The sequence below is a fragment of the Urocampus carinirostris genome, chromosome 1 (genome assembly GCF_059441175.1).
Source record: "Urocampus carinirostris isolate Australia breed hairy pipefish chromosome 1, RoL_Ucar_1.0, whole genome shotgun sequence".
Lineage (NCBI taxonomy): Eukaryota > Metazoa > Chordata > Actinopteri > Syngnathiformes > Syngnathidae > Urocampus > Urocampus carinirostris.
The window spans coordinates 56,702,310-56,725,642 of NC_142349.1; the positions used below are offsets into that span (position 1 = coordinate 56,702,310).

The 23,333-nt window shown below is 40.3% G+C and overlaps 1 protein-coding gene across 1 annotated transcript in view; it reads left to right on the top strand.

The window, feature by feature from the left end:
• gpc1b (glypican 1b) overlaps window positions 1–22,934 on the top strand; it is a 148,179-nt gene extending 125,245 nt beyond the window's left edge. Inside the window, exons 5-10 of the mRNA XM_088346444.1 lie at window positions 1,914–2,079; window positions 2,156–2,286; window positions 5,910–6,038; window positions 6,127–6,260; window positions 8,744–8,919; window positions 19,587–22,934. Coding sequence (XP_088202570.1) covers window positions 1,914–2,079; window positions 2,156–2,286; window positions 5,910–6,038; window positions 6,127–6,260; window positions 8,744–8,919; window positions 19,587–19,792 — 942 coding nt within the window. The 3' untranslated portion in view covers window positions 19,793–22,934. The remainder of the gene's footprint in view (window positions 1–1,913; window positions 2,080–2,155; window positions 2,287–5,909; window positions 6,039–6,126; window positions 6,261–8,743; window positions 8,920–19,586) is intronic.
• The last annotated feature ends 399 nt before the right edge of the window (window positions 22,935–23,333 follow it).

The window sequence follows — 23,333 nt, forward strand, 5'->3', positions numbered from 1 at the left end:
GCTTTTACTCCCCCGAGTGGAGTTAAAGAGCCTCATGGCATGAGGAAGAAATGATCTCTGTCCATGGAGCAAGACTGTGACAGCAGTCTATTACTGATGGTGCTTTTCCGTTTGGAGATGATGCTGTGTAGTGGATGTGATGAATTGTCCATGATTGACCGCAGCTTATTCAGCGCTCGTCTCTCAGCTACAGTTGTCAGGCTGTCCAGCTCTGCGCTCACAACAGAGCCCGCTTTTTCACCTGTTTATTAAGAAGAGAGGCATCCTTCTTCTTGGCGCTGCCTCCCCAACATGCTGCCGCATAGAAGAGGGCGCTTGCCATAACTGTCTCATAGAACATTTGCAGGAGCTTTTTGCTGATGTTGAAGGACGCTAGCATTCTGAGGAAGTACAGTCGGCTTTGACCTTTCCTGCATAGAGCTTCTGTGTTGGCAGCCCAGTCCAGTTTATTGTCCAGCTACACACCCAGGTATTTGTAGGTCTGGACAAATTCTACATATTCTCCTCTGATGGTTACAGGAACCAGGTGGGTTCTAGTTCTCCTGAAGTCCACCACCATCTCCCTGGTCTTGGTGGTGTTCAGGTACAAGTGGTTAGCGTCGCTCCATCGGACAAAGTCCTGAATCAATTTCCTGTACTCCTCCGACTGCCCACTTCTGATACATCCCAAAATAGCAATATATATATATATATATATATATATATATATATATATATATATATATATATATATATAGTCTTGCTGTAGGGGGGATTGACCATTTAACAGTCTAGGGGGACAAAGCTGTTGCAGAACCTGGTAGTCACTGCTGTACCTCTTCCCAGTGGCTAGCTGAAGTCCGCGTCCGACTACAGTTTTCTTCGTTATCCGATCAGTTTTCCAGTATCCAAGTCAGTGACGCCGTCACTTAAGTTTTGCGCACCACTAGCGTCTTCCGTGGTTGATCAGCTAGGTGAGACGCTCGCAGCCCCTCTTAATTAAATTGCCTAATGGTTGAGTCTGTTAGTTTACTGGTTGTAGCCACCAGTTCATTTCCGCCATCGCGTATTTTTTATGTTTTCTCCCATGGGTCCTGCGAAAAGAAAGCAAAAGATTATCCCTAAAGTCTGCAACAGTGGCTACACATATCACTGTTTTATCAAGCCAAAGGACAGTAAGACATGAAAATATGGAATAGTTTCTTATGATTTGGATACAAGAAAAAGAGCTCACTGAGGACACGATCACATTAATTAAGGAAGCGTTCCCCTGCTGGAAAAAAAAAACTGCAGTCTTTTATCACATCCCGCTACAGCCAAAAGCGGACAGTCAAGGGAGATGTTCGATGGCATCTGTCTGAAACATTAAAAAAATTTCTGAGCTACAGTACAGTATCCTAATCTTTTTTTGTTTATTGTTTTAGCCTTGTTTCTTGTTTTTTAAACTATGTGGTACTGTATATTATGAACATTGACTGAGCAGGGCAGTTGCACTTTATTAAAGGTTGGGTTTGTTTCATTTGATGACCTCGGAACGGATTAGTCCTGTTTCAGTAAATTTTAATGGGAAAGCGTGTTTCAATTTACAACGGTTTCATTATACAACCTCACTGCCGGAACCAATTATATTTGTAAGTAGAGGTACCACTTCAGGGCAAAGTAAAATGAGTTAAAAACATAAAAAATGGTTAAAAGAGTAAAGTGTTTGAAAAAAAAATATATTATATATAATAAATTTGAGTATACTCACAGTGGTGGCAGTAGTGCAAAACAATTGCACATATACATTATGTTCATGAACGTTGTTGATGGGAGTTCAGGGAGGCAATGGCTCTTGAGCATATTATAATAAATACTTAAATGAATGCACAAATAAATAAATAAATTAATAAAAGACAAAAACAAATTATTAACGTTTCTGACTTGTTCCCCAGGTGCCCCTAAGCCAGGAGTGTATGCGCTCCATCATGAGGATGACTTATTGCCCTCATTGCCGAGGCATGGCCACGGCCCGGCCTTGCGTCAACTACTGCAGCAACGTCCTGAAGGGTTGCCTTGCCAACCAGGCCGACCTCAACACCGAGTGGCGCCACCTGTCAGGTCGGAGGACTGACTCATCTGCCCGTGACAATATCTCAATATCAATATTAACTCGATGTATTTTTTATTTTTGTAGAAACAATGATGCAGGTGTCCAATCGTTTCGATGGCCCATCCGGGGTGGACGTGGTAGTCCTCTCCCTCCCCTACCGCATATCGGAAGCCATGACACTCATGGTGGATAATTTGGAGTCTGTCAACAACAAGGTCAGATAGTTCTCCTGGCTTTGATTTTGTTCTTTACAAATAACAAACAAGATTTATTCAATATTGCCGCATGAAATTTTCCAATTTAATTCAATTGGTGACCACAAAACCCCCGATAAAATGAGCATTCTTGTCAAGTATCTGCATTAATGCAATATTAAGACAATAAGAGACTTACATTATTTCAGTGGATTTGTATCTAATCCAGAATGTATGACAGTTTTTTTGACTGCCTTACATAAACTTTATCACAAAATTCAAAATTTCAGCGACGGTCTTGTTGTAGGTATTTATCCAGCAAGACCTGCAAAAATCTCTCAAAAGCCCCCCCATTTTAAAATGCGCTTTGCCGGCCCCTGCTTGCAGCAATAGTTGACGAGAAATAATAGATTGTGACTGTTCATTTTAGGCAGAAAATAACGCACACAATGATCCAGACATGACACAAATTTGTGCTTTCAACCCAAGCAGAAAATAGACGACTGGGGATAACATATTACTTTTAAGCGGGCCTCAAGGGCACACTCAAGCGGCACGAACCGCGAAATAAATGCAATCTGCCGGTCCCTTCTGTCATTAATAGTCCATAGGTCATAATGGATTGTGGCCACAACTGTGCATTCCATTTTAGAAGAGCAAGAATCGCACGCCTCCTGATAAAAATGCCTTCTTTCAGTCCCTGTCTGCTGCTTGGGGATAATGGATACTGGCTGCAAGAGTGCAGTTTATTTTATGTGAACATACAGGAACGGCAAAAAACGAGTGGCCAGGCCCAATAAGAGTGCGCCCAGCTGGCCCTCGTTCGCAGCAATTTGTGATTGGCGATGATGGATTGCACCCACACGAGTGAAGTTCATTCCCTTCCATCCCTTTGCTGGAATTCACAGTAGGGATAAATGATCACAGCCACAACCTTGCATTTTATTTTAGACAGGTCAAAATGGCACGCCTCCCAACAGAAGTGCCTTCTACCGGTCCATTCCCACACCAATATGTGATCAGGGATAATGAATGGTAACTGCACGAGTGCAGTTCATTTCAGCCAGAAATACTGGAATGGCACAAAAGAGCTTGAAGGCCCTTACAAAAGTGTGCTCTTGCAAACCTCCCTTGCAGCAATTTGGGATTGGGGATAATGTTTTCCGCCCACACAAATGCAGTTCATTTTAGGCAAAAACAGCTAAAAAAGAGCTATTAGGCCTCTGCTGGTCCTCGCTGGCAGCAATATGGGTTCAGCAACAATGGCTCGTGGTTCACGAGTGCAGCCTGTTTAAGCAGAAATACATAGAAAAAAAGCTACAAGGCCTGACAAAACCGCATTTAACTGGTCCCTGCTCGCAGCAATATGGGATTGCAGCCAATTTCAGTTCTCTTTAGATGGCCATACACAAACGGCAAAAAAGAATACCTTCTCTGCCAATTCCCGCTTGCAGCAATATGGGATCAGCCATAATGGATCATGGCCAATCAAGTCCAGTTCACTGTGGGCAAAAACAAGCAAAAAAATAACCTCCATGCCCGACAAACATGCACTATCCCGATCCCTACTTGCAGCAATATGGGATTGTGGATATTGGTCTGTGGTGCAGTAGTCCTATTTACTTTCTTTGTATAGAATGTCAGAAATAAAAATGACGCCAGCCTCGACTAAAATGTGCTTTATTGACCCCTACTCGCAGTTGTATGAGATTGGGATAAGGATTGCACCCACACGAGTACAATTTATTTTAGCTGGAAATAACAGTAGAAAAAGGGCTGCCAGGCCTAAAAAAATTGCGCTGTGCTGTGCTGTGGTAGTCCCTGCCTGCAGCAATATGGGATCTGGGATAATAGATTGCGTCTGCAAGAGTGCAGTTCACTTTTTGTGGACAAAATTCCAAAATAAAGAGGACCAGCAATATGAGATTGGAGAGTGGATGCCTGGCTATTTTTCAACGTATGTCACACTGTTCTTCGTGTTTTGCATCGGGAATCCTTTTCAATGAAAAAGTGTGCTGCGGTGCCCTCCGACCCGGTCGTGTGTTCCCTACGGTCTCATCTCCCGAATGCTTTCTTAATCCCATCAAAAATTCCATTTAAAGTGCACAGGGAACCTTTTAGCATTACCGCAGATTACTACATCCTTCTTACATAAGCCGCCGAATTCAAAGCGACGCCATGTTTTTTTTTTCCTTATGGCAAACTGCAAAGATGCTCTATCGCCCTCCTCTGTTTTAACACTTCATCTCCTGCAGTGACAGTTCAATCTCCAACCAGTTAGATTTAGGTTCTGCCCGGATGTTTAAAACAGGATTATTCATTTCTAGTTATGGGGGCAAGTACCAAAGACTGCAGCCTGGATGATAGATTGATTTCAGTCTTAAAGTATCCCCACAGCTCCGATTTCAAGCGATTCCACGGGGTTTTTGTAGATTTCGCTAGCGTCATCCGGTTGACTCACGGGATCATGCAAATAAGCGCCGACATTTATTTTGATTTGTGTCGAGCGCTAGCTACGCGCTGCAATATTTTTGGCCTATTGAAGGAGAGGCGATGCAGTTACATAATTATTATAAATGTAAGAAATAAAAGAGCAGCACGGGATTAATTTAAAGAACAAAAAATAGATGATCTTGTTAGGTGCACAAAGGGTAATGAAAAGGGAAATTGTCAAAGTCAAATATTTGTGTTTTGCACTTAAAAAAAGAAATAAATAATAACAGCATAGGGAGATAATTTTTCCTGTTTTAAGCATGTTCTCGTGTTTTTAAATTATTTTTTTATAATATAATTATGGTATAAATATATGGACATTCTAATATGCAATATCAGCTACACCGCTTATCCTCATTAGGGTCGCGGGGGGCTGGAGCCCATCCCAGCCATCTTCGGGCAATGGGCAGGGGACACCCTGAACTGGTTCGCAGGGCACACAGGGACAGACATCTCATTCGCTCATTCACACCTAGGGACAATGTTTTTGGAATGTGGGAGGAAACCCACGCAACATACAAACTCCGTACAGGAAGTCTGGAGCTGGATTTGAACCCACTACAGGTTCCCATGACATGAACTGTGCCGCACAAGCGCTAACCACTGCGCCGCCGTGCTGCCCCATATATATATATAAAATGTTATTTCCCAGCTTTTAATCTTTCCAATTGAAACAAGTAAAAACATGATAAAATGACAAACAATACTTTAAATTTGAACAATGTTGATATTCAAATAGATCAATTTATAATTTATCATCAAATAGATAATTTATCATTTTTTAACAACAGGTCAAATTGTTTCTAAATAAAACTTGAAAATAGAAAACAAGTTGAAACACGGTTTGATTTTTAAGGTTAATATTTTAAGTGTATTTATTATTATACATAATTCTAAAAATAATTTTAAATATTTTTATTATTATTTGATGACATTTATATTTGAATGTATTTTGAAAGTAATACATTTTGATTTTGTACTTTGTTAAGAAAATAATACATTTTAAAACAATAACAATCTCATATATATTGCATTGTATTATTATTATTTATTACATATCACTTCTCTCTCACTATTTATCCAATATATTTTGTATTTTTTAAATTTCTATTTCTCTCCTATTTCTTCTGCCTTACTCTTGCACATCTCAGTTGCTTCTGGCATGCGGGCCGCTGCGAGAAAAGTCCTCTGGTGCCGCTCAGGCTGACCCTTTCCCCAACAACGAAAAGATTGCAGAAGAGGAGAGGTCGGCGAGCAGCGCCAATAAACTGGGAAGATTGGTGAGTTAAATAAAAAAGATATATGTGTGTATACATATATATATATCTTAGAAAAAAACAGGAAAAGAACATCTACTGTCATCGACAGGTGTCTGACGTAAGCATGAGGCTTAGGGACATGCAGCCGTACTGGATTTCCCTTCCCAAGATGCTTTGCAGCGACCGGGTGGCTACCGGCGCCGGCGCCGAGGACAGATGCTGGAACGGGATGACTCGTGCCAGGTAAGATAGTTACATAATACTGACATAAATTTTGCAGGAAGTGCATATGATTATGGGTGTGCTCATTACGTTTCCAAACATTATACAAGAGCTCCAATACTCCATGTCACACATGCCTTGGCCAAAAGAACAATAGATCATTCTATCTTGTCAAGTGGGATTATCTAAGCCACAGGTGTCAAACAGTCGGCCCGCGCGCCAGATCAGGCCCGCTAAATGATTGAATCCGGCCCGCGAGACAACACTCAGAGAAGCGCAAGAGAAAAACAAGCTGCAGGTTGAAATATGTCAACTTGATGTTGCCAAAGCCTGGTGCCTCTCACAAAGACACTTTGCTTGTATCTATTTCTCTCTCTCTCTCTCACTCTCTCTCTCTCTCTTTCTTTTCCACCCCTTTTTTCCCACTCTGTCTCTGTCTCTTTCACTCTATCTGTCTCTCTTTTTCTCTTCCTTTGTTGCTCTTTCTCTCTCTGTGTCTTTTAACCTATTTTGCTCTAACTTCCTTTTCTCTCTTTTCTCTTTCTCTCCTCATACCCTTCGCGCTCTCTTTTCTTTTTTCCCTCTTTCTGTCTTTCCATTTCTCTTTGGATTTCGTTCTTCCTCTCCCTTTCTTTTCCCCCTCTCCCGCGACTTTTTATCTCTTTTGTTTCTCACGCTCTCTCCCTCTCTCTCTTTTTCTTTCTTTGTCCCGCCCTCTCTCCTTTTCTCTCCCTCTTTCTCTTATTTCTTTATCTCTTTTTCTTTCACTTTAATCTACTAGTCCGGCCTCCGACAGAGTGTTTTTGCTATCGTGTGGCTCCCGAGTTAAAATGAGTTTGACACCCCTGATCTAAGCTGTGCACAGTAGTAGCTATAATAGATAAATAGAATACAGATGCTTTAAAACCACTTCAAGTAAATGTAACCAATCATAATAAAATCTAAATGTACACCACACTGTATATGTCTAGTAAATAAAATAAACCAATAAGATACTCCTTTCTTTTAATAAATGAGAGAAACAATACAGATCATTTCAATAATTAAACCTATTTTTTCTAACTATGACATTTATATTAAGGTGGATTTTTCCTTGCAAATAAAATATCTGTTCTGGTTCATTTTTTTTCCTAATTTTTATTATAAAATGTATGTTTTTACTCCTGTAAAATATGAATAAAGGAAATTAGTACATTATTATTGTTATTATTTTTCATACCACTTTTCCAAATCAAATAAGGAAAACAGTGTGCACGAAATTTACCTGGGTTTTTCCTATTTTGCTATAAATATATATATTCTTTAAATCGCAAAATAGGGGAAAAATACATAAAATCTACTTCCTCTTTGAACACTATTTGCTTAATAAGGTAAAATACCTTTTAGGAATTATTCTATCTGTGATTTTAAACATTCATTTTCATTTCATACTATTTGCCTAACACAGGAAAGGTCCCTGATTCGAGACCAGGGGGAAACGTTTAAAGAGGGATGGCGCTACCAGGCTGTACTTGCCCAAAACACACCACAGAAAATGGTGCCCCTCCAGACCACTATCTATCTATCTATATACCGAAGCCATACCCCCCTAGCGGGAGGTGGCTAGAGTCATGAATACACTCACATTCAATAAACATTCATTCCATTTCGCTCTTCCCAACCTGACACAGAACATTAAGCCCACAGCATAACAAGGGGTGAGTTGATGTACCATGCAACCTTTCATTAGCAGTGAGTCCCAACAGCATACACTGGTTTACCCCCTCCGCATCGTATGCGTCGATATCAGTCATTCTTAACTATCCTTGGAAAATGTAAATAACTATGAAAGCCAGCGTTGCTTTAAAAAAAACATAAATGATACAATAAAATAAAAAAAATATAAATAAATATTACTAAAATGTGGTCTCACTGCTTGACTTAATAGAAAATCCATAAATGTTTACTGTATGTAGTACCTTTTCATTGTAATTATACTTACCTTGTTTGTTGGCTAGAAAGCGCACTAGATTATAAGGTGCACTTTGGTCCCGTAAAATACTGTATTAGCATTATGAAATCTGATTTTACTCCTAGAATGAATTGATTGATTCATAAATAGTTATGGTATATAGTAACATTTCATTTTAATTATACATATCTAATTTTATGTACCTTATTTTTGGTCTTTACAAGGCGTACTTTTAAATTTAAGGCAATATTTTGGTTTCAAGGTACCCCTTATAGTCGAGAAAATACTGGATTATCAATATGCAATCCTGTTCCATCATTAAACTAATTGGATTCATTCATAAATGGTAACAGTATACCATGGAAATTAATTATAACCATACATTTTAATTGCATTTACCATTTTTCTGGCTTGTAAGGTTCTCTAGATAATGATGTACAGTTTAAAATTTCTGGCAAATGTTGTTTTTCGCCTTATAGTCCAGAAAATACAGTATGATTTGTATTATTTTTCCAAGAAACATGGGAGTTAAAAAGTGTTTTTCGCATGCCAGGTACCTCCCCGAAGTGATCGGCGACGGCCTGGCGAGCCAGATCAACAACCCCGAGGTGGAAGTGGACATCACCAGGCCGGACATGGCCATCAGGCAGCAGATCATGCAACTTAAGATCATGACGCACCGTCTCAAAAACGCCCTCAATGGGAACGACGTGGACTTCCAGGACACCAGTGAGTCCAATTACAACTACCGCTACCGTATTTGATCGTGTATAACGAACTCTCTTCTTCTTTTTTACCAAAAAAAGAACCCAAATATTGGGTGTGTTAAAACATGAGGTTTATGAGTTTCCAATGATAAGAACGTACTTTGCTGAATTCCAGCTTCAATCTAAGGGGCCGGTCACACAGACATTTGCGGCTGAATCACGGCCAGAAATTTCTGCCTTTGAGGCGGACGCTATAGGACGCATTGAGATCGCCAATCAGACGAGATACGGCAGTGCATAACACGAGGTCGGAAATTCGCGCGCGGGTGGCAGCGCGAAAAAATTTGGCGCTGTTCAATTCTTGAGAGCGCGGGAACACAGCCTTTCACAAGTTTATCGAGGCTGGACCACGGCCGTAAACTTCTGGCCGTGAAGCAGATGTCGTTGGGCGCTGTTGGACGTTTTGAGACCGCCATATAGACGAGATAGAGCAGTGCTTTACTCGCGGTCGGAAATTTTCACTTGGTTGGCCGCGTTCAAAACTTTTGAGCTGCTCAAAAGTTTGAGCACGTGTTAAACCGCGTGCCGCACACGTGGTCAACACGAGGTAATGACGCGGAAATGACGCGGAACGACGTGCTCTGGCCGCGGCCAGGGCGTAGTTACACATGGGTAGGACGGGAAATTTCAGCGGGTAATCGTGGGCGGAGCATGGTAATAGCATGTTCTGCGCCTGTATCGCGGTGTTATTACGTGAAATTAGCGTGTTACGCGTGTGACAGTCAAACGCCTTTCTCCGCGTATATACAGCGCGATTTGCCGAGCACACAGTTGTGCTCGTGACGTCAAGGGGGTGAACATGGATCACCGTCAGCGTAGTTTCTCTTCATTTCGAATAAATCTTTCGGTGCATTCTCAATGGTCGCAGCAAGGCTTTGATGCTAAGTCCTTAGCTTGGCCTTTTGGCCGAGAGTAAGAGTCCCGGCTCCTAAGCTTTGTAACGTATTATGAACTGATCGTTAATGGATAATGAGTAAAAAAAATAGAACAAATACACTCAACAAACCCCTCCCCCCTCCCCGTCAGTGTAGTGATATCGTCTTGACCCATAACTAATACTTGGCATTTCTTATCGGGATAATAAAATAAAAATGATGCTATAGCTTGAATTCTTGATTTTCACGGGACTGTGTCTAGAGCGTTTATGATTTCTACAGCCCGAGAAATGCATCCCTGCCGAGATTTGCATCTCCTCGGTTCTCCAACCACTTTTACCTCGTTTTATAACACTTTTAGGGAATGTAATGGCGAACATATGACCAAAACCACTTCGTCTTGCATTCGTTGGGAAAGTAATACAACATAATCCATTCCGTCTTTGTTTTTGTTGTGAACGTAATCGGATGGTAAATCCTCCCCCCCTCGCGTGAACGCGCATTCTGCTGCGCTTCCATCAAAAGCGATCGTATTCTGTATAAAACGCTTATTAAAACAGTAAAGCGAGCTAATTATAATAATTGGGAGATCCTAGTCAATATAACGCGTTTATTTAAACAATAAAGTGCGATCGTATTTTGCAAGATGCGTTTGTTAACGCGGATGAAAAGGTCAAAAGCGATCGCAGCAGAATGCGCATTCACGCGAGGGTGTGGGGGGTGTGTGTGTTGCGTATGAATCGGATTTGGGCACAACACCGGCTCGCGAGCTTTTATACCCGTGGTCCACACGAGAAAATGACGCAAAAATGACGCGATGAGGAAGCGGAACAGTCGCCGGCGTCTTTTTTCCGGCCATACCACAGACGAACGGCGGGTTGTCAAATTTTGCGCAGTTTCCATCCCGGGCAACCACGGGCAAAAAAAAAACGCAAAATTTTAGCCGTGATTCAGCCGCAAATGTCTGTGTGACCGGCCCCTAAGCGTGCCAGTACACACAAACCAATCAGTGAACTGCCTGCTGTTGTCACTTCTAAAATGTGGCCTGCGGGCTGGATGTGGACTACATCACAGATAAACTGACCCCCTTAAACTGCCTTAAAATAGCCAAACCCACAAAATAAAATACCTACCCGAACTATTAATAAAACAATAATTATGTAATTATGTCAAGTCAAGTCATGTTTATTTGTATGGCCCTTAATCACAACGAGTCTCAAAAAGGTGCACAGATCAAAGACTATTGCAAACTACCGACTATTATGACACCATCACATGATCTAAAACCTATATGAGGGCAAATAGTACGCATATTTTCAACATAAATTATAGGTTATTCATATGCTATAGAGTAGACGTGTGTTTTAAGCTTGGAATTACATTTTCACTGAGGTTGCAGGGGAAGAGTATTCCACAGCATCGGGGCCTGAATGGAGAACGCTCTCGAACCCGCGGATCTCTGCTTGGCCTTTGGGATCACTAGTAGACCAGCATTTTCAGAGCGAAGGCTCTGGACCGGAACATAGGGGGAAATTAAATCTGAAAGACATGAGGGAGCAAGTCCATGCATGATTTTGTATAATACCAACAGAACCTTAAAATCATATCTTAAGCTAACAGGGAGCCAATGCAGGTTAGTTAAAATCGGGGTAATGTGATCAAACCCTCTTGTCTTAGTTAAAAGTCTCACTGCAGCATTAAGGCTCTTGATTTTGGACTTTGGGAGACCGGAGAGTAATGTATTACAGTAATCGAGACGAAAAGTAACAAACGCGTGAATTATAATCTCCGCATCTGACTGAGACAGCATAGGACGAATTTTAGCAATGTTGCGAAGAAGGAAGAAAGCTGTTCTAGTAATATTTTTCACGTGTGTTTGTAGGGAAAGATCGGGGTCAAATATGTCACCTACATTTTTGACTGAGTCACTCTGGCTGATATTACATTTTGTCAATGTTCCAAGCAGTTTTTGAGTACAAGTCACAGCATTTAGAGGGACCAATAACTAACATTCCGGTCTTTTCAGAGTTAAGGCACAATCCATTCTTTGATCTCAGTGAGGCAGGCTTCCAAATTTCAACAGTTAAGTGTGGCAGATTCCTCAATCAGAAGATCTAGTAGAGTGTCATCTGCGTAGCAATGGATACTTGTATTATACTTGCAAATAATATCACCTAATGGAAGCACGTAAATGCTGAAATGAAGTGGGCCAAGTACTGAACCCTGCAGAACACCACAGGTAACACAAAAGGGCTTGGATGTAATTCAACCATATTTAACACAGTGCGTCTTATCTGAGAGTGTCAAAGGCAGCACTAAGGTCCAGCAGCACCAAGAGTCGTTTAAAGAGATCGAGCAGGGCGTTATCGCCATCTACTATTAAGTAGTGTGATGCACATTCTTTTTTTTTTTTTTTTTTAAACTACAAACCACTGAATAAAGGTCCGCAATCCACCTTTGGGTCACGACCTACCATCTTGGAAACACTGATAGATGACATATGAAAAGGCATTCGATTTTATCTCATTCTTGCACTATTTTTAGTTTTACTTCACAGTACTGGAGAAGAATAATAGAGAATAGAGAAAGCGTAAAGATATAAATTAAAAGCCAGACAAGAGAAACACCTCTTTTGTGTATCTGATGATGAATTGGACTTTGAAGTATGTTAAATAAATACGTTTTACATTTTATGTTGTTAGTTTAGGTTGTCAATGGCCACACTTATTCAACAACTTCTAGTTCAAGCTAAGAAAAAGTGAATGGAAATTTTCTCCACACGTTTAGTCAAAATTAAGAGTGCAAATTATGTACAAATATATATCTGAAACCCCACCAACACTCTGAGCGATAAAAGTTGATCCGATATGGAGAATTCCCATCTTCTCAGAATTGTCTACAAAGTCAATTATAGCTCATAAAAAGTTTTGCTGGGTATTGTCATAAATCTGTCATAGTGACAAATGTAGTAAAACGGCAACTGGATATACGAGCAGATCAGGGATCGGTGTCATTAAAGATTTATGTCCATTTTGTCTCAGAGAATCTAGTTTTCATACTGTGTAATTCGCACATGTGCGCATTTCATTCACGGCCCCCAAAATATGACGGACAAAATGAAGATTTTAAAGGGACAGTGTGCATGATTGATATGCTTTTTATAATTGGTACAGTCGTTGATTAGTTACAGCCAATCTATTTATTTATTTATTATTTTTATCTAAAGCTTTGTTTCTGTAGGTATCACATTTTTGCTACTCCCTTTAGCATCGCTGTTTCGGACCCAAACATTCGAAAGTTCATGTTTATTCAGATTCAGATTCAGATTTACTTTATTGTCATTCGTGTACACGTGTATACAGAACGAAATGTGGATACATCTGACCCGCACAGTTTCTTTGAACGTCAGCCGGAATAGATAAGATTAACCATGTCTTCGTCAGAATTTTAGCGCAGCGATGCCACTTCCAGTTGTTAAATGGTGAAATGAAATGAAATGAAATGATCTGCATTTCTATAGCGCTTTTCAAGTCAAAGACTTCCCAAAGCGCTTTACATTGTGCTTCACATTTCCCAATAGCGGCTGTGATCTGTGCAGCCATGTAAGGCGCTAACCTGCTTATTGGGGGTAATTAGAGCCGGGATTCGAACTGGGATCCCTTAATCCTAAAACGATCGCTCTACCTCCTGAGCTACTGCCGCCCGGTCTAGTTCATTGTCCAGAGAGCGAACGTTGGAGAGGAAAATGGATGGGAGAAGCGTTTTGCAGGGTTTAGGGGCCGGTCACACAGACATTTGCGGCTGAATCACGGCCAGAAATTTCTGCCTGTGAAGCGGATGCTGTTGGGCGCTGTTGGACGTTTTGAGACCGCCATATAGACGAGATACAGCAATGCTTTACTCGCGGTCGGAAATTCACACGTGGTTGGCCGCGCGCAAAACTTTTGAGCTGCTCAAAAGTTTGAGCACGTGTTAAACTGCGTGCCGCACACGTGGTCAACACGAGGTAATGACGCGGAAATGACGCGGAATGACGTGCTCTGTCCGCGGCCAGGGCGTGGTTACACATGGGTAGGACGGGAAATTTCAGCAGGTAATCGTGGGTGGAGCATGGTAATAGCATGTTCTGCGCCTGTATCGCGGTGTCATTACGTGAAATTAGCGTGTTAGGCGTGTGATAGTCAAACGCCTTTCTCCGCGTATGTACAGCGCGATTTGCCGAGCACACGTCAGTTGTGCTTGAGACGTCAAGGGGGTGAACATGGATCCCCGTCAGCGCAGTGACCTCGTCTTAATCCATTTTTATTTCTTGACATTTCTTTTCAAGATAATAAAATAAAAATGATGCCATAGCTTGAAATCTTGATCTTCACGGGACTGTGTCTTGAGCGGTTATGATTTCTACAGCCCGGTGTTATCCGAGAAATGCATCCATGCCGAGATTTGCATCCCCTCGCTACTACAACCACTTTTACCTCGTTTTATCTCATTTTTAGGGAATGTAATGGCGAACATATAACCAAAACCACTTCGTCTTGCATTTGTTGGAAATGTAATACAACTTAAACCATTCCGTCTTTGTTTTTGTTGTGAACGTAATCGAACGGTAAACCCTCCCCCCCTCGCGTGAACGCGCATTCTGCTGCGCTTCCAACAAAAGCGATCGTATTCTATATAAAACGCTTATTAAAACTATAAAGCGAGCTAATTATAACAATTGGGAGATCCTAGTCTATATAACGCGTTTATTTAAACAATAAAGTGCGATCGTATTCTACAAAATGCGTTTGTTAACGCGGATGAAAAAGTCACCTACGTCAATGCACGCTTACAACAAAAGCGATCGCAGCAGAATGCGCGTTCACGCGAGGGGGTCGGGGGGTGGTTGTGTTGCGTAGGAGTCTGATTTGGGCACAACACCGGCTCGGGAGCTTTTATACCCGTGGTCCACACAAAAAATGACGCAGAAATGACGCGATGAGGAAGCGGAACAGTCGCCGGCGTCTGTTTTGCGGGCATACCACCGATGAACAGCGGGTTGGCCAATTTTACGCATTTTCCATCGCGGGCAACCACGGGCAAAAAAAAAACGCAAAATTTTAGCCGTGATTCAGCCGCAAACGGCTGTGTGACCGGCCCCTTAGCCTTTAGCCTAGCTGTTAGCCCGGCCCGACAACCTCGCTTCCTCGTCCGGCGGTCACGCCGCTGTCTTGCCACTCTGCTTCGCTGCTTTGTAGGCCGTTGGGTCTTGTTGACATAGCAGTCTGTTGCTAATAAACACTCCCGAGTGGTCGTAGCACCGAGCGCTTGATGTCTGGATGATCGCATATCCAGCAAAAAAAACTGCAATCGTATCTTAATCTGCAGTTCGAGCCGACTTTGTGCGCCGTCAAAACTGAGTCGAAGACTGGGTCTTATAGCCAACGTGTAAAAATCTGTAGCGAGCCGATGTAGCCGCAGCTGAACAGGGGCGCCGCCATATTGCGATATTACATCCAGATTTGGAACTGGATGAAGACGAAAAATAATGATACATTACTCGAAAAATAGCATAATCTGTGATGTCGAACACTACCTTCGTCCTGTCAAGAACTAGCATCGTCTTTTTCCTGCTCATCTTTTTTCTTATACACTGAAAATTAGCTGTTTTTTCATGCTAAAAACTAGCTTCCTCTTCTAAGCCTAATCGTCTTCTGATGGCTTCACCTTCTACGCTGATAAATAACTTCTTATCTGCCGAAAATTAGCCTAATCTTCTGCTTTCCTGGAATCTTGCCTCGTTTTCTTCTGCGTGGAAAGCAAATGTAGTATTATATTCTAAAAAAAAATTGAAAAAACTTTAGAATAAGCCGAAATGCAGAAACATGTTTTGCTAAGACAAACAAGATTCCCCCTGTCAAAACTTGCATTGACGTTGTTATGCACTGTACATTTTTCTTATATGACTAAGAATAGATTACTATTCTCCTATACATAGAACTAGCTCCATGGTTTCCTGCTACAAACAAAAACTGTTGAAAAGCGTGATATTTCTTATAAACTTAAGTTAACCATTTACTATATTACGCTTTAAAAAACTAACTTCTTCTACTACGAGAACCGCTAAATCGTCTTCAGCTGCTTTTATATTCAACCCTGATAAATAACTATGTTGAAAATTTGCATCATCTTCTGCTATGTTGAAAACAAGACGCTACAAGATAAACTAGCATTGTCTTCTGATAAATAAGCTCTATTTTTTAAAAACTGAAATATAGCATAATCTGCTAAAACCAAAAAACCTCCAAAACTAGTATCCTCTTCTCGTATCACAACTGTCATCTTTCTTATTAACTGATTACTTTTAAAAACTAACCTCTTTTATGACAAGAACTAGCCTACTCGTCTTTTGGTGTCTTTGTCTCCTCCTGATGAATAACTACTTTTTATATGCCACCATTAGCATACTTGCCTGTTGTACCAAAAGCTAGCCTCGTTATCTCTTGCTTGGAGAGCAATGGTTGTCTTCTACATTAATCCTAGTTTTTTTTATACACTATTTGCATAATCTGCTAAAACTGTTGAAAACTATCATCTTTCTCTCGTATTACCAGTGTCTTATGAAATGATAGTATGTGTTTTTTACGCTTAAAAACAAGCCTCTTTTACAACAAGAAGTAGACTAGTCGTCTTTTCGTGTCTTTGTCTTCTTCTGATTACTAACCTTTTTTTATATGCCCCCCATTAGCATAATTTTCTACTGTACCAAATACTAGCCTTGTCATCTTTTGCTTGGAAAGCTAGGGTTGTCTTCTACGCTAATCCTATCTTATTTTATACGCCACCTACTAGTATAATCTGCTAAAACAATGTTAAAAACTAGCATCTTGTTCTCGTATTACTACTGTCCTCTTTCTTATGAAGTGATAATATTTGTTTTTAACTCTTAAAAACTATCCTCTTCGACGAGAACTAGACCACTCGTCTTCTGGTGGCTTTGTTTTCTTCTCATTAATAACTTATTTCTATATGCCAAACATTAGCAAAACTTTCGGCTGTACAGAAACTAGCTTCGTCATATCTTGCGTGGGTTGTCTTCTACGATAATTGTAGCTTTTTTTTATACACGCCAACTATTAGCATAATCAGCTAAAACAAAAACCGTTAAACACTAACATATACTTGTTTTACTAGTGTCATCTTTCTTATTAAGTAATAATATGTGTTTTTACGCTTAAAAACTAGCCTTTTGTACGAAGAGAACTTGCCTACTTGTCTTTTTATGTCTTTGTCAACTCTTTCTATATTCCATTAGCATCGCTTGCTTTTGTACCAAATACTAGCCTCGTTATCGGCTTGTTCTCATATTACTAGTGTCCTCTTTCTTATGAAGTGATAATATGTGTTTGTTATGCTTAAAAACTAGCCTCTTCAACAGATAACCTACTCTTTTTATGGTTGCTCTGTCTTCTTTTGATTGATAACTTCCATTTTTATGCCAACAATTATCATAATTTTCTGCTGTACCAAATACGAACCTTGTCATCTCTTGCTTGGAAAGTTAAGGTTGGGTTCTATGCTAATCCTAGACTTTTTTTTTTTGTATATGCCAACTATTAGCACAATCTGCTAAAACTCTGTTGAAAACTAGTACTATGCTCTTGTATTACCAGTGTCCTCTTTCTTATGAAGTGATAGTATGTGTTTTTTACACTTAAAAACTAGCCTCTTCCACAGATAGAACAGCCTACCCGTATTTGTCTTCTTTTGATTGGTAACTTCTATTTTAATGCCAACCATTAACATAATTTTCTACTGTACCAAATACTAGCCTTGTCATCTCTCGCTTGGAAAGCTAAGGTTGGGTTCTACGCCAATACGCTAATCCTAGCTTTTTTTTGTATACGCCAAATATTAGCAGAATCTGCTAAAACACTGTTGAAAACAGCATCCTCCTCTTCTGCACGTATTACAAGCGTCGTCTTACGCACACAAATTATTTTTTTTTTTCATGGCTAAAAACAAGCTTCTTCTTCTACCTTGAGAACTAGCTGAAGCCGGTTCTTTTCCGTTGACCTCTCTCCAAAAAGCAAACAGAAGGTTTCCGAATGGAGTGCGGTTGACCTTCCCTTCCCGGCATCACCCACAGGACATTTTTGCAGTTGGTCGTGAGCGCCGGTCAACCGGCCTTCACGGGATAATCGCTGCCAAAAAAAAGACGCATTCTTGCCGCTGCTTTCAATTTTGGGAAATATGTTAGGAAAAAAACAAAAAAAACAGGAAATGGCTAAATGTGTTTTGGAGGCTGCTGTTTTTCAGACGTCTAAAAATGATGCTACACTAATAATGAGCTTCTTAGTTAAGTAGTAATAACATATCACTGGCTTATATCCTTTAAATGCTTGAAAATATAATGTGTGTTTTTCTTTGGTCCTGGTGTGTCTTGTTTTTCCTTGGTTTGGTTTGTTTTTTCTTGATTTGGTGTCTTGTGCTCTTTTTGTTTATTGTCCTGTTTGTTTTTTTGGTGTCTTGTCTCGGGTTGGTTTGGCATGGTGTATATTTTGATTTGTTTTGATGTATTGTCTGGTCAGGTCTTGTCTTGGTTTGTCTTGTCTTGATTTTGGTTTTGTTTGGCGTAGTGTATGCTTTGTTTTATGGTTGGTTTTGTTTTGCTATGGTGCGTTGTCGGGTCTTGTCTTGTTTTGGTTTTCTTTGAAGTGTTTTGGCTAGTATCTTGGTTTGGTTTGTCTTAGTGTTTTGTCTTTCTTAGGTGTCTTTCCTTTTTGGCGTGTGTCTTGTCTGGTCTTGTCTTGCAATATTTTTGGTGTCTTGTCTTGGTTTGTCTCATCTTGTTTGGTCTGTTTGGGAATTTCATCTTAGTTTATTGTATTGTCTTGTTTTCTCATGTCTCTGTTTTGTAGTCTTGTTTTGTCTGGTCTTTGTTCTGGAGTCTGGAGTTTTTTCGTAGTGTCTTGTTTTGGTTTGTCTCGTCTTGTTTGTTTTGTTTTGGAATCTTGTCTTTCTATTTTTGTAGGTTGTGTCTCTTCTTATTTTTTTGGGGGGGGGATCTTCTCCGGTTTTGGATTGTTTTGGAGTCGTGTCTTAGTTTGTTTTGTTGTATTGTGTTGGTTGGTTTTTGACTTTTGTCTGGTCTGGTCTTGGTTTTTTCTGGAGTCTTGTCTGGTCAGGTCTAGTTTTGTAGTCTTGTCTTGTTTTTTCGGTGTCTTTTTTGGTTTGTCTCATCCACTTTGGTTTGTTTGGGTGTCTCGGCTTTGTCTGTTGCATTGTCCATTTTTAGGGCTGTTTTTTTGTCTGACCTAGTCTTAATTCGTTTTATAGTCTTATCTTAGTTTGTTTTGTTGTCTTGTCTTTTTGGATTTTTCGAGTCGTCTTGGTTTGTTCTGGAGTCTTGTCTGGTCTGCTCAGGTTTTTGGTTAAAACTGTCGCCTTGGTTTGTATTGATGTATTTTCTTGTTTTTTCCTCATATTGTTTGGTTTGTTGTGGAGTGTTGTCTTAGTTTTTGGTGTTTTTTTGTTTTGTTTTTTCTTGTCTAGGTTTGTTTTTGGAGGGGCAAAAATGTCTGAAAATAAATAAATAGTACAATGATGATTAGTATAATAATAATTGTCAGAAATGCAGCTGCAATTATTTACAAATATTTTTCAATGTTAATTTAATTAATGTTTGTAGCTGTGCTTTCGTGTTCATTTTCAAATGGACACTTTTGATTTACTTTTAACGATAACAATCTCCCGTCTCCCTTGCCCCCCGCAGGCGATGATTCCAGTGGTTCCGGCAGCGGCACCATTTGCACCGAAGAATCCTGTTCCCGAGGCCCCCGCCTCCTGGCCCCTGTCACCCAGCGCCCTGTGTACCCCTACCCTCCAGAAAACGAAAAAGTGGTAAAAGGCTGGGCCCCCTGCAACCTCCCCTCCGCCGGCACCTATCTACTCACGCTTCTCATTTTGCTGCTGCGGTAATCACCTGCTGGGACTGAGATGGAACTGGGTTGGGGCTTCTTGAAGCTTCGTGAGGGTTCGGGGTGGGAGTTGTTGGGCGAGGGGGACAGGTGAAAGTTAGGGGTTGTTACATACTTTGCCAAAATCAATCTCTGTGTAAAGAACTGACAAACTTTGTTTCGGGTCGGGACGAAAAGAACAACGGAATGACAAATATTCAAAATCTTGATTGTGTTTTATTTTCACTTCTTTTGGTCAAAGGTGGATTTGAGATCCAATCTAATATTAACACTAAGTAGGAAGATGAATTTTATCTTATCTTAGTTCTTCTTAATGGTACTTGGGGATTTGATATTTATTTGTTGAGAAGTAACTACCCCTCGACATCCCCTAAGTTCAAATTTTGTGACAAATCAGCACTTTTACGACAATATAAAAGGTACGATTTTTATTTTGAGACAACTGTTCTGCCACAATTAGTTTAAATACAGGAGTCTTAGTACAGTAAACCCCCGGGATACAACATGTACCCAAAATTAAATCAAATTTTGTTTTCATGGTTATCATTGTTTGCTTCTCCCTTTAGCATCACTGCAAGCCTTTGCACCCATTGTACAAAAAAATACATGATTGTATCGCTGACTCGCAAAATCTTAAAGAAGCACAAACGTTTCTAAACTGAATGAACAGAGAAAACGGCGTTGTGGGAGGTAGGTGAGCCAATAACATATATGTTGCATTTTATATGACGTCAAATAACAGACGGGGATCGTCATCGAGACCTAACTCGTCATACGCAGCAACATCCCAACATTTGATTTTTGTACGTTTTTGGGCACGCAAAATATATATATTTTTTTTTTTTTGTAGTTGTTAATGGGGAAAATGCCAGAAAGATGGGCCAAAAAAACATCTTATTACAAACTTTAAGGTGAGAATGTCATAGGCAGGGTCACAATATCCCGGGGGTCTCCTGTATTGCGTTTGTAAAATACAATAAAATAAAAACTCATTCGCTGAATTATTGGCAGAAAAATCTAGACCTGTTCATACATCTAAGGGGCGGCCATTTTGATGTGTACTGTCTGCTACGAGGGACTTTACTAAATGGCCGTCCTCACTAAGAACACAACGGAAGTTTTGATTGTGAAGTTAAATAAATATGTATTTGCAATAGTTCTAAACACCAACTCATATGAGCACGATATTCTGAATAATATTCTTTGTAGAATATTTCCCATCTCATGGGGATGACCATTTTGCCTTGTTGTCCCCTGAAGATGAGATCACTGCAGAAAGAACCAATCACGGATCACCTGAGTTCCATATATTTTCATTTAACACAAACAGTTTAGCCTTTTTATTTTATGATTTTAGTTACCAGGCAAAATCGTTGGACAATGAGAAACAATAATAACTCCTAGAGGATTGTGTTTAGACAAATGAGGGCGAGTTGAGAGAACTTATTCTTCGAAATAGTTCTCGTTTAAGCAAACAGGGGGCGGCCATTTTGCTATGTTAATTACAGCTGGCTACAGTTGTCAGTTAAGGACAACATGGCCGCTGCCTTAAATCAAAAACATATCTGTCTGACTTTTCTATTTAAATAATTATCCACAAATCACTTCAATATTCGAACCTGGAATTCTTCGATTATCCTAAAACGTGACAAAATGACCTGGAGGATTTATTTTAATTATTATAATTATTTTCGCCGACATCACTTTTGCACAACACTTGGACAATCCACTATACCGAAACGTAAAACAAATCAAAAAATGAAAAGAAATGGAACAAAAATATTTTTTTTCTTTCATTTGATTTTTTTGGTCAATGTATGGCCATGTAAATGTGCATTCCTGTGTCTAACGTGCCAAACCTTCTCTGCCTTTTCTCAAATATTTTGCTCTTTGCCCTTTGGCTCCACCTCTTTTAAAGCCGCACACTTTCAAAAGTTATAGTGGAAAATGTAAGCCTGCCAAGTGGATAAAAAATAATACAGTAGAGCCCCAGGATACAACACAAAATTGTTTTGAGATGGGGATTGCAAATTAAATTATGAGAACGTTCCCCCCGTTGATAAGCTTTGTTTCCATGGTTATTATGTTTTGCATCACTGCAAGTCTTGGAGCACAAAGCAACTAAATGGAGTCCAAAAATGCATTATTGTATCACACTAATTCGCAGATTCTTCAGCACATACGATTCGGAACTGAATAATCATAACGGCATTGTGGGAGGTAATTCAACCAGTAGCATATCAGTATCTGCATGATGCTGTGACGCAAACCAGCATATGATATCATGTTGACCAATAGCAAAAAGGCATCCTAGAGACGTAACTCTATATATATGCATACAATTTGAAGTTTGTACAGTTTTGGGGACGTAAAACATTTTTTGTTGATTCCACACAGTGGGGAAAATACCTTAAAGAGGGGCCGAAAAAACATAGTAAGGTGAAAATGTCATAAGGTGGGGACGCTGTATCCTGGGGGTTTACCCTAAATGCATATGTTTCTTTATGTTGATGAAAGGTTGACCGAAAAACAACTTATCAAAAAAAAATCTGTTTTAAAAAAGAACATCACCCAAAAAAAAGATGATATTCTGTGTTAAGACATTTGTGTGAGAACAAGCACATTTTTTAAACGCTAGCGCAGAAAATGGTACGTCGTACGTGTGTGCTAGCGTCTATCAATGACTTCTGCGTTCTATTACTTTTGTCTGGTCAGGTATGACAATAAAAACAGTGCTGATCGATTAAAAGAATGTGAAATGACATATTTACCAAGGGAAACCGGTGACATTCCGATTCCGATAATTTTTCACCCGCTTGCGCTTTTATCCGCCTTTCACATCTCGAATTCCCTCAAAGCCACACCCCTTTTGAAAAAAAAATGCACTTTTTATAATGCCGGTAGGTGTCGTCGCCCACTGTTTCGAAAAGTCGACCCCGCCCCTTGGCAAACTGGGCGTGGCTCCGGCAGGTTGGACTAGGAGGCACGTGAAATATCTACGACTTTTTTTGTTTTTTTGTTTTTTGGCTCGTGTTTGGGTGGGAAAGCTGCGGCGTGAGGGAGTGGTCGGAAACCAACAATGCAGATGTCTTGTTTGCTGTTGTATCGAACATTGTCGAATATAAACATTATACGATTTTCAACGTGTTTGGCTCCTCTTTTATTAGCATTGAACATTTATTTTCATTTCATGTGTTTTATTAATAATATCTCTCATCAGCTGCATCGCTTATCCTCAGTAGGGTCGCGGGGGTGCTGGAGCCCATCCCAGCAATCATCTGGCAGTGGGAAGGGGACACCCTGGTTGCCAGCCAATCGCAGGGCACACAGGGACAGACAACTCGCTCGCTCATTCACACCTAGGGACAATTTGAACCGTCCAATCCACCTGAAATGCATGTCTTTGGAATGTGGGAGGAAACCGGAGTGCATACAACATACAACATGAAACCATGAAACTCTGCACAGGAAGTCCGGTAGCTGGATTTGAACCCACACAGGAGGTTCCCAAGACCTTACAACTGTGCCGCACACGCGCTAAC